At 34.2% G+C, this 16,739-nt stretch overlaps 1 protein-coding gene across 1 annotated transcript in view; it reads left to right on the forward strand.

Moving 5' to 3' along the window:
• The window catches only part of TBC1D22A (TBC1 domain family member 22A), a 140,029-nt gene that overhangs the window by 100,087 nt on the left and 23,203 nt on the right, over positions 1–16,739 (forward strand). Inside the window, exon 12 of the mRNA XM_030238293.2 lies at positions 8,077–8,172. Coding sequence (XP_030094153.1) covers positions 8,077–8,172 — 96 coding nt within the window. The remainder of the gene's footprint in view (positions 1–8,076; positions 8,173–16,739) is intronic.

A 16,739-nucleotide genomic window follows, 5' to 3' on the forward strand; every position in this document is an offset into this window, starting at 1 on the left:
CTAAAACATACTTCATGAGAGGATTTCTTTGAATTATGTGTTGGCAGTGTGTCAGTGAGCACTTTCTTGTTATTTAATGAGAAGTTGGAATAAGCAACCATTATTTTTTAATACTGTTATTCAGATTTTGCTTTAGTCTTTCAGTATAGATATGTGAAATATATGTGTAGAGATATTCTCATTACTTTTTTCAGTTGTGAAATGGTAGACTAGCACTTACTACTTTCTGTAGGTCTGCCTTGAAGTATTAATTTGATAACTTTTATGAAAGCTAATAATATGATAAAGCTAAAGCAAATTAATTAAACAATGATAGAACTATTATACAGCTATTTCAGTGTCTTTGAAATCCATGCACTGAAAGCTCTAATGATTGTCTCAAGCATGTATTTCAGTATATTTGATAACCCATGAATATCTGCAGAAAAGGATATCATTGTGCTCTTTTTAATGAACTAACAATTTCATACCAAAATTCAGCAATACCTCTGTTTAGAATAAAGGGCTACATGTTAATGAGGCTAGTGCAGAAATTATATTTAAACAATGCTGACAGTTCTTCTATTGTGCCCATTAATTAACTTCCCAATATCGCAGTTCTCTGGGAATGAACTGTAAAAATAATTAAAATGATACATGAAGTAAATAATTCTGAAATTCAAAAGGTGAAATAGGGAATTGGTTTAGTAAATATTAGTCATAGTGCTTATTTGTGCTCGTTTGCCTTTTAAAAGCAGGTTGGTGAGGAAGTGTGGTCTGGTTTTGGTTCCTGTGATCTGCTGAAGTTCTCACAGGTGGAAAAGTTGCCATATTCTTTTTTGATTGTGCTTGTCCCTATATCAAATCAGTAGTTTGCTTAAAGCAGGTTGGCATTTATGTGAAGATATTTTGCCTTGCAGCAAAGTACTTCAGAATTAAATCAGTTGCAGCTGATCATATTTACTAACGATCTGGATTTAGTTTATGACTTTTAAGTTAAATCATACTTTTAAGTGGAATTCTCTGACTAAAAGCAGTGCTGATTTTAGGGTGACACGGCTTTGCTTTTTTTCCCACCGCATTTTTGGCCAACTAATTGGTGTCAAGTCTTGACTTGAGACAGAATTTGAATGTTTAAGTACAAATTAAATTAGTGATTTCAGAGAGAACGAATGGGGTTTTAATTAGAAAGAAACTTCAAAACAAATTTCTTTCCAGCTGGACAGTCATGTCTGAATAAATGAAGCCCAGCTTTCAGCCTATCTTAAAATATAATAAGTTTTTTCAATACATATTCTTTCTCTCATTGAATGGTGAAACAAAGATGAAGTCTAAAGTTTGGTATCCCAAATGTGCATGCCTTTGAAAATACTTTGTCTGGATATTTTTGTTCAAATCTGCCATGTAATCTGTTGAAAAAGAAATAGCCCACAGGTTTTAGCAAGTTTTTTCTGTGACTTCACCTATGCTGGAGGGGGGGCAGATAGGTGGTAACTTCTGGGTTTATCCTTATCTTATTGCTCCTCAGACTTTCCATAACAACTCAGTGCTTCCATAACTTCACACCTGCAAGAGGGATTTTAAATTCAAGTGGGGCAGTCTCAGCAAATGAAAGATGCAAAGTGAATTTTCTGGGAAATAGCTAGAGAATTAAACTTTTCCAGCAGTGGAAGGTTTTGAAAAGGCTGTTGGTAGTCTTGTCTTCTCATATGCTCTTACAGCTTGTGTGATCTGTCTGCCTAAGCCTTTTCTGAAGAAAAGATTCAGGACTAAGGTGTGTAGGGAAGTATATGCTTCACCTTTATATACATAAGAAACAGAATTAATTGAATGGTTGCATTTCATGCTGTTAGAGCAAGTAAATGACGTATTGGTGTTTGGTGTTAATGAGACAGAGATTTGCTACTTTGAGTCATTACACTGTGTCATGGTTTGGTAAGATAATTAGGAACCATATTAATGGCTCTAACCTAAATAGTTTGTTTTTTAATACATCAGCTATGTGAACAAAAAAAAATATAGCTGTTAGTAATCAACTGCTCTCTAAAACCTAAACAGTGTAAATTATCTATTGTTATTAATTTAGGCTCATAATGCTATGTGGCTCCTACTTGTTAATGCACTGAAAACAACCTGGAAGAGTTTCATTAGTTCTTGCTGCTGGTTCTTCTGTTCTCATTGACAAACAAATTACTTGCAGAAAGTAATTTCTTGTTCCTAGTAGAGGAACAAAATGTAAAATATGTATATTAGATTGGGGTTTTATATACAGCCCTTACTATTGTTATCTAAAATCACAGTGATTGATCTATCACTGGCAGAATTCATGCTCACATTGCCCCATCCCTGTTTTGCTATGTTCTATGTAGTTGCAATTGCTAGGTAAAATGGAAGTTGTTTGCCTTTTCAAATTGTAGAAATTCAAAGCTGTAGATTAGTAATAGTTTCTCCAGCAAGTACAAAGAGCAACTCATGTTCACTCTTCACTACAGATAACAAGAGGCATATTAACATGGGAAATTAGAGGAAAGAAATTATATTTTCTGATAGTCTCACTATCCCTAATGCTTCTGTGTCTATCTAGGTTATTTTAAAAATAATGTTAGAAATAAGTGTTGCAAAGTGTTCCCCTTGTGTAGAGTTCAGCATCTTCTAGCATTTGTATCCAAGGCATTTTCAAGAAAACTGCTTTCCTCCACTTTCTTCTGTCAATATGCAATTCAGCAAGAAAAGGCTTTAAGGGAGCTGCATAAGAATCTCCATTCCTTTGCTAAGATCCAGCAGCACTCCTGTGTGCAAAGGTAATAAACCACCACACAAGAGGAAGAAAAATAGCTGTAGAAGATGACAGTTCAGTGTTGGATGTGAAAGTGTTTGATTGAGTGAGAATCCACTTGACATCCTAGTCATGACTGAACTCTTTAAAAACTTCGTGGTGAATTCTTTAAAAGAACCAAATGAGAAACATTGATTTTTGCTTTCCACCACAGTTTATTCTGGAAAAGCTAGGACAAAAAAGTCAAATACACACTTTGTTAGTTATTTTTTTAATCTGTTTGAATTGAGCATGTTAGCAAGTGAAGAGGGCAGTAATTTAAACTCCATTCTGAAAATACAAGGTCATGTGGAAATTTACATGAAAGCTGCTTCATAAAACTAAATTATTAGTTGAAGAGTGCATGAATTAGGTAAATAGTAATTATCACTAGTATGCATTTATATTTGACATTGATACATAGTCTGAACATGAATTTTGCATGCCATGTGGAGCATTCCAACAGGGCAAGGTATTGATCCAAAAAAATTCCAGCAGTGGGCTGTGTTCTTTGTGGCTGGGATTTCACAGCAGAGGTTTGTATCAGAAGTCATATTTTAGGAATTATTGCCATGTTGTTGGTTACTAGATCAGAGAGGCCAATGACTAAATTGTTGTGAAAACTGATCTTCACCTAGTTTTCAGCATAAATTTGCCAAATATAATGAAAAATTTTGCAATAAGTGATTTTTTGTACATGCCTAGCAGAAATAGAGAATGTAAACACAGTTCTTGTAACGTTTTTTAAAAATAGCTCTTGTATAAGGGATTTAGTGAACTCTAAGGGTTGAGATATTTGCATAGTTTTTTAGCTGTTACAGATATTTCTAGCTTGATGTTATGACCTGGAAATGTTACTTTCCATTGAAGATTTTGAAATGCTATGAAATGTGTTTGGGTCAGATTTTCTTTTATGCTAAGATCAAACCTGCCTAAATTTTCATGTAATTGATGGATGTTTGCATTAGAAACAGCTGCTTGTAGGCCTTACCTGTAGGTTAGGTTTTGTTTGTTTCTTTTGGTTTTTTTTAAGCATAAAAGATCCAACTTTGTTGCTGCATTTATGGTAAGAATCGATTCAGCTTACTGCTTTTAGGATCATCCTCTTAGGAATAGACATAGTGAAGCAAAAACTATGATACAAGACAATCCAAAATGTGCAAACTCAGCAAAAGTGTTGTTAATAGGTATTCTTGCATATAACTGTAAAAAACTTTGTAACCTGTGTAATGAATAAAATTAAAATTTTTAGCACTTCTCGAATAATTGAAATTTCATTTTATAACTGACTGGAAAACTGACAGCAGAGAAGGTTATGATCCCACATGAGCTGGTAGGCTGCTGTGTACAATAAAAATAGTTGCAGTCTGCAAAGTCTTGCAGTATCTTTTAGAATGCCAAGATTAAGGTGACTTCAGTTCAGTGTTCTCTAAACTGGATTGTAATATTTTTTCACCATGACTAATTATGTCATTTTAAGAAAGTGTTGACATTTTTGTAGGGGAAAATCACACCTCACAAAGCTTGAGAGCCAGTGAACAGATGTACCAGGTTGATGTAGAATATTGAAATCATTGAAGAGGGTTCTGCACTAAAGGTTATTAAAGAAGAAACACAGCTGTGGAATGCCCTTGTATGAATATTAATAACTGCCTGAAAGAGAAAACAAATGTTAAGAACAAGTGGCAAGTTTCAAAATTAAAGGAAATAACATGTAATTCTTCTGCAATTTCCCATGAGGCTTAAGCTCCTTCTGCTGAAGAGAAAAAAAAGGGATAGAAGAGCAACTGAGACAGCAAAGTTTGCTGACAACACCATGTTAAGGGTAGTAAAGGTGAGAGGTGGACAGCAAAGAGTCACAGGACTTCATGTTTCTGTTAAATATGTTAGCCTGGCATAAATAACACATGAAATTTGGTGTGGACTAAATAAAGTGAAATAAAATGATATGGTGTGTTTGGACCAATCCTAGCTTTACTGGTATAACTATGGGCTTCCAGGTAGCTTCCTACAGTCAAGAACAAGAGAAAAATACAAGCTCAGTAGCAATCAAGAATAGAAAAATAAAAAAAAAACCCAAAGGTCCAGAATCACTGGAAAAGGTAAGGAGAACAAATTATCATTATGAGCACTATGGGAGTTACATTCTTTTTGCAACATACATGCTATACACGGGTTAGACCCTCTTTCAAAATGAGAAAACTACAGGAAAGGATGCTGAAGAAGGCTGAGCAAAGGGGGTGGAGCTGGTGCACGAGGAACAGTGGAATAAGCAAACAGTTCTAGTCTGCAAAAGAGAAAGAAATATCAATGGATTGCAGAAAGTGAACAGGAAGTGATTCATACTCTTTCACTATCTGAACTACTTTGAATGAAACTAGCAGGTTTAAACCAGACATGATATATGGAATGCACTTGTGTTTTGGAATTCTTTGTTCCAGGACTTGGTGACTTACCAAAAAGCTTACAGTTGCAAAAAGATTTTAGAATTTAAGACAAATCCATATGTCCATAAAATGGACATATTCTGCAGCTTCTCTTAGGACATCTCTGAACATGAAACCTTTGAAACCTGGAGTATTCTGGGGAGGTACTGCTATATCTTGCACCCCTATACTCAGTCATCTACTGTAGGCCATTCCTGCTGAGAGCCTCCTTACTGTCATGGACCTCTCTGGTGTGCTCTTGCTGTGTTTCTTCTCAGACTGGAACTCTTGAGTCTGTTTTGACAGTGAATTGAGACTGAGCCTAGGAAGTCAAGACTCCTGGCTGACCAAAAATGCAAAAGTTGGAGGAGCAGCCAACATATTCCACTTTTCATGATGTTCGTTTGTTTGCTTCTTTCTCTTTTTCTGCCATAGATTGCTTGGATATTTTGGCAAAAATTATTTAAATCTCTTTTCACCTACAGTATCTGCTCTTTGTAATGTGGTAGAAATAGAGTTGCTTAAGGTTGCTTTATTCATGTGTAATTATTGAGTGTTTGGAAGTCCTTGTGTCTGAGCTATTACTTGAGTGTGAAATGTGGTTTGATACCTTACCCTGACATAGTTTCATAGCTTGAATTCTGAGTACCTTAAACAATAATCTTGTATTGTATATAAATACAAATATACGATAAAAATTGAATATAAATACAAATACAAATATAATAACATGAGGTGTTACACTCCCTAAATGTTGAAGTATCCAGGGTGGAAGGCTGCTTAGACTAATCAATGACAAGTCAATAATCAGTCTAGTCATACAACAAAATTTGCATTCTTTTGGTGGTTGTCTAATTCAAGAAGTTTGGGGAGTGCAGTCCAAATAATGCCTTTTTTTTCAGCTGCAGAGGAGATCCAGCATTTGCAGGGCAATGAGATACTTGTGATGCTAACCATCTAAATGATTTTTATTGATAATGACAGATGGTTCTTAGATAATATGCTCAGAGTTGTCTGTAATATGTTCAGAATAAGTCCTCTGGAATGTTGTACATCTGCCTTGAGATTTTTTTCTGAAATATTTAAATCAAGGTCATTGTTTATACTTGATTTTAAATAGCTTTTAGCTGGTAGTCTGCATTTCTGTACATTTAGAGATCAAACTGTTTGTAAGTTCAAAAGCTGCAAATAGAAAAGTGTAATAGGTATCAGGTGTTAGAAAAGGCAATTATGCATTAGCTGTTTTACTCAATTTCTAAAACTGTCTAAAACTATCCATTGGAAATACTTTGTACCTAGACTTATCTCTGAAGCATGATGAATTTTTAAATCTGTGGGGGAAATGCATTTTTTCTCTAATGAATTGCATTTTTAAGCCTATTTTGTTTCATTTAAAAGAGCTTCATTTTGAAGAAACTTTTATTGGTGGAAAAAACCAGAAAAATCACAACACAAAATACAGATTTTTATACACATCCAGATAATTCTTCTACAATTCCTTAAAAGTATTTCCAAAATTAGCTAATTCTTATTTTCAGTTCCAAGTGCACTTTTAATCTTAAATGCTTCCCTCCAGGTAGTTGGCATTGTCTCTTTTCTGGAACCTTACTGATTTGGTGGACCAGATGGTCTGTAGTTTCTGTAGCTGTTAACAAGGTGTTTTACAAACCTCTTGTAGCACACTCTGCTCTTTTATCAGTCAAGGATAGAGGAGAAGGAAAAGTAGTAGTCGGAGAATATTTTTCCTTTGTCACTTGTTATAGCTGGGAATTTTATTTATTGCATGAATTTTAAATAGCTTGTTCTAGGTTAAATAGCAATAAAATAGGTATTTTATCATGTTATTCTTTATGTAAGAAATTGTACACTTCACTGTACTTGAGCAGAACACTATATTTTTCTAAAGAGTAAACTTCAGTTTTGAAATGACCAACAAAGAATATGAAAAAAGTTGCTATCTTTTTAAAGCACTATAATTAGATCTTGTAAATCATATAGATATCAGCAATTAAATACACCTCAATTTGCCAGATTATGTAGTTTAATTTCATAATTATAAATTTCAAATTTTTTTTTAATGCGTTTTACATAGCATTATTTCACAGTCATAACATTGATAATTTAATATCATAATTATTTTTTCAGTCCTTAGTGGTAAAGAAAATAAAATCTGAGATTAATTTGATAATATGAGCAAACTTAGTGATGTCTTTTAAAGACCTCAGCACAAAATTTTCTCAACTCTTATGTGAAATTATAGAATACTAATTTCTAGGGGGAGTTTTGTAAAGGGATGGAATCTGCTGACTCGAACCAGAACAGAAAGCTGCAGAGCTGAATACAAAACTGAGCTGTATATGTTTCATTTTATGAGTAAGTTTTCTTCCTACAGTGAAAACATCTAATTCAGTTCAAAGTAATACAAGATATTTTTACTTTACAATGCTTATTAATTTCCTATATCAAAATTTATACTTCAAAAGCTGCTGCTAGTAGAAGAGTTCACTTAATAACAGAGATGAAGCATATGTTCACACCACAGTGTTGAGCTGGACAGTACAGTATTTCATACCATATAAGCTAATGGATAACACCAGAAATGGAATACACATCAGTAGAGAATGGATTTAAACATGAGAAATGGAAGCTGCCTCACCTCTGTCCCTGTTACAGATAATAGCAATGAATAGGTTTGGCATAGATTAAATGCAAGCATGTTTGTGATACAAAGAGAGACAGATGTGGCTGACATTTATAGTTAGAAGTAAATGTCAGAAAAATACACTTGGGGCATATGGTGATCAAAAGTACTATTATTTGTGTATTGAAAGGATGATCTATTTTTATTTTTTCTAGTCTGAACCAGAGGGTTTTTCTCACTTCCACTTGTATGTCTGCGCTGCCTTCCTTGTCAGGTGGAGGAAAGAGATCCTGGAGGAGAAAGATTTTCAAGTAAGTGAAGAGGATATTTTTCAAGCACAGGGTGCCATTTCTTAGATTTACCTTTCTAACATTACTTTGGGAATGAATTTAAGACAAAACAGGAGCAGCAAGACAATATCTTACTATTAGTTAGAGTTGCTCCAAAACTGTTAGACCTGAAGTGATGGACTGTTAGCAGTAGGAGATGTGTTTTCTTTGTCCACTCTGGAAAAAAGAATGCTGTTTGAACTGAGGCAGATTTTGAGAAGAGGATTCTGGGGATGCTGTTACCTTGATATTTTGCAGAGATTTCTGAAAAGGTAAATTTTGTTAATCTTAAATGCATCACTGAAGAATTTATTTGTAATTTCTCATCTGTATAATATAACATTCTCTAACAAAGTCACGTTCATTTCTTTCAAAAAAGCTGGACAAACAGTCTTAAAATATGGAGCCTGTTTTTCAGTAGGAAGTAAAAAGGACTTAAGGCTCCTATGTTTCAAAACCTTACATTTTATTCAGCAAAAAGCATATCAGGATGTTGTTTATAAGAAGATTTGAATATGGTAGATAGGCAGATCATTTGCATACATCCATAGAAGTCCAATTTTTTTTTGTGAACTGGTGACAGTTCACTTGCATAGAAATATTTATATTGAATTTTACCCTATGATACACACTGAATGCCTAAAAGGCTTTAAAGTCTCCTTTGAAGGCTGAATGTGAATAGTCTGTGCTGCAAGGCCCCCACCATTGCCTACCCAGAGGAAATGGCCCATTACCAGCTTATTTTCTCTCCAGCTGACTGAACTCTGTGGCCCTCTACAAATGAACCATTGTGCAAATTTGTGTATCACTTCAATCTATTTTATCTTCATGAAAGGATTTATTCAGAGCTGTCATTGCCTGTCTTTGAAATGAATAAATCCCTAAGGGCACAACATAACAGCTTTAATTTCTACTACCTGCTAACACTGTCAGATTTTCTCAATTTATGGTACTTTGTCAAAATCATCTCTAATGTTGGTATCCATACCTCTCGATTACAATTGTTCACTGTTAATCCTCCCTATTAAATTGTTCATGTTGATTTCCCACACCAAAGACCATAATTTTCCTCTCTCTACCAAATCTGTTACAACTATGCTTCAAGTAAATAACACCATGGTATAGTACTATGAAGACTGGTTTTGTTCTCCTTACACACATTCAGATTTGTTTACTTATTTAATAGTTAAGGTATTTCTGTATGGTTTAATTTCTTTATAGGCCGTGTGAACTAGAATATAAAGTACAGAAATCAGGAATACCCTGGAATGCATTTATCACACTGCTTTGGATTGCTTACAACATGGAAATGCAATTGGTAATTTTGAGGATCTGTAGATCCATGCTAGTTTTATCACCATCATATGTTATCACTAAAAGCCTTGGCCTTCTTTATTGTGTAACATGACCTTTTAAAATGGCTGAACTAAAGTGTTATCAATTCTCTAAATGATACTTCTGTCCCACAGGCAAGAATAATATCCATTATTCTTCTGCTTTGTTAATAATAGCTGTAGATCAGTGCCTAGTCTTCAAAGTAATAAGCACTTAAAGTACATTGGAAAATGGGGGGGTTCAGTATACGCTGTCTGGAGTACTCTGATTGCACTGGATTCACATTATTGAGAAGTCACAGCTATAGTACATTTTGTACAAAAGGTTTTTGTTCTGTAAACTGTATCAAGAACCACATGCATTCAGTCATTTCTCTTGCACATAGTGTGGTCTGTATCTGTTTTTCTGCATATGACAGCAATAAGGGAAGTCTCTCCTAACCCTCAGTCAGAGGGCCTGGTTCTTTTCTGCTAGCTGAGAAAACTCCTGCTCTTCTTTTACATGTCTGTTTGACCTCTTTCAGTAGAAATACAGGAATTTTAAGGTGGAATAATTTCCCAAGAACATCAGATGTGGCACTGTGCCAGAAGAGACACTGAACAGATTTTGAATGAAAGATCAATTTTAAAGGAATTGGTTATGCAATAATTTTATTCTTATTATTAGATGAAGTATATTATCAGTAATATTACAGACAGGATGCTGATAGAAAATAGTCTTTTCTCTTCAGAAAAAGATAGTCTTTTCTCCTCATACTTGTTTTCATTCTTTTAAGTATGTCTGAAACCAAGCAATCAGTAAAAGTATGATTTTTGATAAGGGAAGGGTAGGGTGGAAGAAATAAATGTTTCAACTCAGGCCTCCTAATGTTCAAATGTTCTTGTGTATATATTCTATGTGTATATTGTAGATGTACATGTATATACCTAAACAGGTGTGTATATAGACTTGGAACACAGGCATATAAAACTGTGTTGATTTTTTTTTTCATTGTAAGATGATAATCAAGTAATGATGATAGTTGTCCTCTTTTGAATAATTAGAACAAGTTATTAGTCTCACTGCCATTTATTTGGTTAAGTTCAAAATATCAGATGGTTTTATTTTCCTAGGAGTTTAAAGCTGCTTACATTTTGTCCTACTTATTCAGTGATCTTTCTAGTAAGCTGCAATCCCATTTTGAAATTTGCTATTTATGGCAATGAGCTGTGTGATGCAATGATATGTAATGAGGACAAAAATTACTTCATTCAGCAATTTTTAAATTGCCCAGAGTCACTTTTTGATACCAGTGAAATTAAACTGACATGTTTACAGGGAGATGTTTTAAATATTTTATGCCCATGTATAATACAAAGATTAATATTATGGAAAAGAGTGAGAATTTTTAAAATTTTCATTACAGCTTGTTATTCTCTTTTGGCTCTCACTTCTAGAGAGTCCTCTTTATCTAGATAGGGTGCCCCATCCCACTGTTACTCTGTTTATAGTTGAGATAAACAGCACAATGGCTAGGCAGGAAATGGCAGAAATTTTAATCCTGCCTTAGATTTTCCCTTGTAACCAGTGTGATATTTTGTAGACTCAAATAGGTCATTCTTGGTTTCTGATGTTTCTATTGATGATGTGAATATTCTGTGTCAATTGCCTGGTTCCAAACTAGTGTCGGACAAAAAAAATAGAAAAAAGCAGTAAGCTAATAAAAATAAAAATACTTGTTAAAATGTGATACACTATGTCTGTTGACTACAAAATGTGCAGTTCATTTAGCTTAAGTATCTAAGCTTAAGTAATTAAACATGCAAGTAATGAAAACCTTTCTACTCATCAGCATGTCTCAGACTTTGGCTTGCTGTTATTAATTTTCCTAACTACAGCCATAAATCCAAAATTCTCCTGAATTCTTGAGAGGTGTGGATAGCTGATGCTGTCAAGTGATAAAATATTCATGTATGATTTTGAACATACTTGGAATTAAAGTATTAATAGAAAATATGGCTACTGAGTTGGAATGTACAAGATATGTGAAAGATTTTTGCAGAAACTAGACTTCAGGGACTAGATTCAACTGTTGAACTAAATATAAGCTAATGGTAATTATAATTAAGTTAGTAACAGTTGAATTCATACTGGCTTATCTGTTAGATTTGTACTTTAAGGAAGTTATAATTTTGTTGACATAGCTGAGCTACAAAAGTATATTCAGTATATTTTAATAAGGAATCTCTTGCAGATCTTTTCTTATTCATGATTTTAAGATATAGGCTTTCCTGTCTGTCTACAAGACATTTTCACCCACGCTGTCACCAACTCACGTCTTTATTACTGCATTGTCCTTTTCTTTGTCATTGACAAATGCATTTTTGCTCCAATTATATTCACCCAGACTGCAAAGAAGCTGTAAAGATAATTTTTCAGTCCATCATTTTTTCTTGCTTTCTTGCTCTGCATCTCCCTTAGCTCCCTCTTTTTTAGAGCACCAAGGAAAACGTAGACATTTTCTCTTTTGAGGCCTTTAATGGACTAATACTGACACTCTACATGGCATCTGAGATTGAGCAGTGAGATGCTGACTGCAGTCTATCAGCCCGTGATGACAGCTTCATCACCCACCTGCACTCCCAAGAAAGTAGCAGTGCTATCTCCCACTTTGCCACCTTACTTAAATGGAGCACCTAATGCAGATATTCAGCTACTTTGCTCCAAGCCATGCTAAGTTCTGCGTTTTTGCCATGCCCAGAATAGATTTGACAGGTTGGCTTGAGTCTGTTAGTAGCACTTAGAGTCACATTGATGAGTTTTGTGTTGCTTCTTTTTACTTTTCTGGGAATTTATTGTCTCTTCCTTTATACTTGAGCCATAAAATCTTCAGAATAGTGACTGTGCTTTATTCTTACTTATATAATATTTTAAATAATTATTATTTAAATATTTTTTATATGTAAGTTTTATTGACTTGTTTACCAAAATGAATGCACACACAATTGCATATCTTATTAGAATTTAGATAAATGCTGAAAAACAAGCTGCTTAGAAGAAAAATCATGTCTGCTGCCTATATAATAGGCTGTATTTAAAAAAGTTTTATCTTTCCTAGAAATTGTCTACTGTAGAAACATGTCAGATATCAGAAATGTAATTTCATACTATATTTTTACACTCAACCCAACCTCAGTAATGTGGATTTCATTAGTCTTTTGTGATCTTTACATAGTTTATGATGTAAATTTTTAAATTTTACTTTTTCTGCCTGAAAGTATAGGAGTGCTTACTTCATATCATGTGAGGTGTAGCTAATAAATCTATTTTAATTTAGCTTCCTGATATGTACTGTGCTAAAAAAAATAATTTCCATTGCTCCTGCAGTAAAAAGAAATGTTTTTCAATTAAAGAAAAAATAAAATATTTTTCTGAAAGGATTGATTTTTTGAACAGAGGAATGTTTGCCCTCCTTCTTTCTAAGCTCTATGATTAGATGAATTTGTGCCCTCATTCTTCTGCATATCATCTTTTCAGTGGATGTTCCAAAACTTGTAAAGAATTAAAAACTGTGAACATGGAAATCTTTCTAGCTGTAAAGAGCCTGACTACTACCCCTGCTGTGATTTAATCCCTTGCTGAGAGCACTTTTGGAAGATTTTCAATATATTGTAATGTGTTTCAAGAAACTGGAAGCTCTGCTGTTTCAGACTTCTAACCTCATAGCTGGCAACCTGACGTGAGATCACTTCTTAATCTCTGAGTACTGGTAGCAGACAGCTGGGATTTAACACTCTTGAATCATTTATGTTCAGAAGAGCCAATTTGCAGTAATAACATTGCTGACTTCAGTTTTGCACGCAGAGCTTAATGAACAGAGAATGATGTGAGTGGTAATAGTTTAACTGCTCTGTTATCAACCCTACTCAACTTTGTCAAGAGCTTCTGCATATTTTGATTGTTATGAATATCTTGACTTGGTCTCCACATGTGAGTGTATTGTAAATTAAACAGAACGGTGCAAAGATGTTTTTACATCCAGTCTTAGAAGTACAGCTTTTGTCCCCCAGAAATTATTATTGCAAAATTTTAATATTGAACTGAAATGTAGCAGACTGTAGGTCATCCTTCTTTTAATACTGATACTTATCTAGTACTAGGAGGAGAACTTGCCCTCTGTCTGGAAAACTACTGGATGATTCTGACCAGTTTAAATGGTACACTAAAAATGGCTTAAGAAGCATGAAAAAGGAAATAAAATTGTAACTCTACCCTTACTTATCTCTTGCTGTATGGCTTTCCATTTTCTTTTGATTATCCTGTAGGCCTATTTTTCCTAAGTTATACATTGTTTTTCCCCAAAGTTTGGCTTCAAATGTGGAAAGTGGAGAATGAAAGTAGTTTAAAAACAAACAAACAAACAAACAACCAAACCCCAGTGTTGATTTATGTCTTATACAGCTATCAATGTGTGTATTTTCATTCCTAAATTCACCTCTTTTTCTTTGTTTTGCTTGAGTTTCTGGGCCAAGAGCCTGTAGGAATAATATATTACTCATGCCTAGCATGTTAAAAATAATATTTTATATAATACCAGTAATACAGGTGAATTTTGTAATATCTGAATTATAATCTGCCTCTTTCTGTTGCCCTCCTTCCATCTAGATCTCTCCCAGAAGTCCTCCTTCCTCCTCAAGATATTTGGAACAGTGGCACATAGTAAAATTACTAGCTGTAGTACAGTGGTTTTGAATTACAAGTAGCTTAAATATATGTATTTGCTACTGAAACTCAGAAGTTATTCGGTGGTATGATGTAGTCTAATATTATCAGATAAATCACAGCAGTCAGTGAGACTAAGCCCTGCTCTCCAAAGCAATTGAGGAAGAACAGTAGTCCTTGAAGACCTAATCACCACAGCCATGACTTGGAAATCTGTCCAGTTTTTGGGGGTTTATTGCACTGAAATAAGTTGGTCAAAACAGGAAGAAATTTTCAAAATCCCTGCTGGAGACTAGTTCCACAGGGCCAGCAGACTGTATAGGTAGAAGTTTTATTTGGGATGCAGCATGAAAAGTGGAAAACTGAAACTATGCTTATAAGAAACAGGACAAGAATCTTCAGCTTTTGATATTGATATAAGTAGAATGATATTTTAAAATTTTTTAAAGACCTTAATACTTTATAAATATTTCTAACTGTAATCTTTGTTACAAAGTGTTGAGATTTAGTAACTTCATTTTTACCCTCACCTGTTTTAACTGTAATTCCAAAGCACATGGCTTTTACAAAGTCACCTATTTCTCAGGAGTTAAACAAATCTGAAAATCAAGGTACTGGGAGATAGTAAAAAGTGCCTTCTTCCCTAGCCACCACTTGAGATCATCTAAAAGGGGATGAGGTACTGCACTGTAAAAGCTGCAGTGGCTCTTTCTAGAAGAAATGTGTAAGATGTAAGAGGAGCACAGAGAATTGCTTTGAAGAGATGGCCAGCTACTTTTTCTTGAAAGTAGATGGGGAGCATGCTTGAAGAACCAAGGTCTTGAGAACTTATGTCTCTTACCAGAGCAGTTTGGAGATATGTTTTGACTCATTGCACACAAAGTGTCAGTTTGTAATACTTTCACTTTTGCTTACTATTAAAAAAAAAAACAAAAAACAAAAGGGAAATAGTAACTTATAGTCCTGAATAGTCTGTATTTTCTTCTATGTAAATGTTCACCATTTGAAAAATTGCATTTCCTCAGGTTTTTTTCTACAGTTAGTTTCAAATTAAGTGTTATTTGAATAGTTTGCTTTTCTGATAGTCAGGGGATGTGTTGCAATTTTATATGGTGCATCAAATGAAAAAGTTCAAATGTGAGCACTGAAAGTGCAGATTTGTGCTTGGATTTCATGTGTGACATAGTGCAATTCATTAACTTCTAACCCTTCTTTCATACAGAGCAAAACAACAGATGTAGTGTATTTGATAGCTCAGTTCATTATACCATATATTAGTATGAGAGATTTCTTACTCTACTGTTTGTCTGTGTTCTTCAAAAAACCCCTAAGCAACTATATGACAAAGTGAGCAGTTATTTCTATTTTCCAAATCAGTTATGTGTGATATTAGCTAATGTCTTCCTTATTTTTCAGATAATAATTTTCAAAGCAATGAAGATGTCAACCAGCTGCATAGTTCAGTACAAATATCATATGAAGATATGATTTGTGTTTCAGAGACCAGTTAGATTGAAAATGTGTTACATTATGTACTTTGGCTTAAGGTTTAGTGAAATAAAGTAAATCCTCTAACTCAGATCTAAATTAGAAATAAAGTCACTTAGAAATAAATTACATTTGTAGTCAGTGGAAAGACATGTATGAATTAGTCACTTCTGATATCACCCTATCCTGTGCAAATATTTATGTCACTGTATTATTTATGAAGGAATATGGCATTGAGAGAAATTAGAATTCATCTGTTAAATCCTACATTTAATGGTCTGAATATTAAATACTCTGTGAAGATATGCTTGAGGATATGAAGGTCTCTTTGCAAGCCCAAATGTTGTTTCCTGTATTGAGTTTTACCAGAGGTGTTGCCAGTAAAGAAGAGGGATGGAAGCTCTGAAGCATCCAGGAGCAAATCCAGTAGAGACTGCTCGATAGAGGGAAAGACATATTGAACATAATTCCTGTAAAACTTGCTGTTGTGTGGAGAAAAACTGTAGGACATAGTGTTTGTACAATTCATATTGCTTGGAAGATCCCTTTACATTCTGCATATTTTCATGGGAAAGGTATCTGTTTCTTTAGCAGGCATTCCTTCTTCAGACAGAGTTCCCTGACTCTTCAGAGACACCTGAGCCCTTGCCTTTGTGTGCACCCCCATTCTTATTATTTGAATTTAAGGAATTTAGTGTTATGGATTTGGGATCTTACTTTTTACGGTCACTGAGTGAGCTCTAGAATTAATTTTTATTTTACTTTGTAGTTATTCTGTAAAATCATACTAGTGTGTTCTATATATTCTTGCCAATAATTGTTTTAATGTGTTTTATTGATTGGGTTTAAACCTTTCCATTACTACCCATTTTGCATAGTGACTAATTAGCAGAGCAAACTAAAAAGAGTATTACCAACATATCACTTGGTCCCTGACTCTATGCCAGGGTCTTCAGAATCAGAGTTTCTTGAAGAAGGAAATGTAAAGGATTAAAAAAAATAGAAGACATGGAGATTTTCCTGGA

The sequence above is a fragment of the Serinus canaria genome, chromosome 1A (assembly GCF_022539315.1).
Source record: "Serinus canaria isolate serCan28SL12 chromosome 1A, serCan2020, whole genome shotgun sequence".
Taxonomy (NCBI): domain Eukaryota; kingdom Metazoa; phylum Chordata; class Aves; order Passeriformes; family Fringillidae; genus Serinus; species Serinus canaria.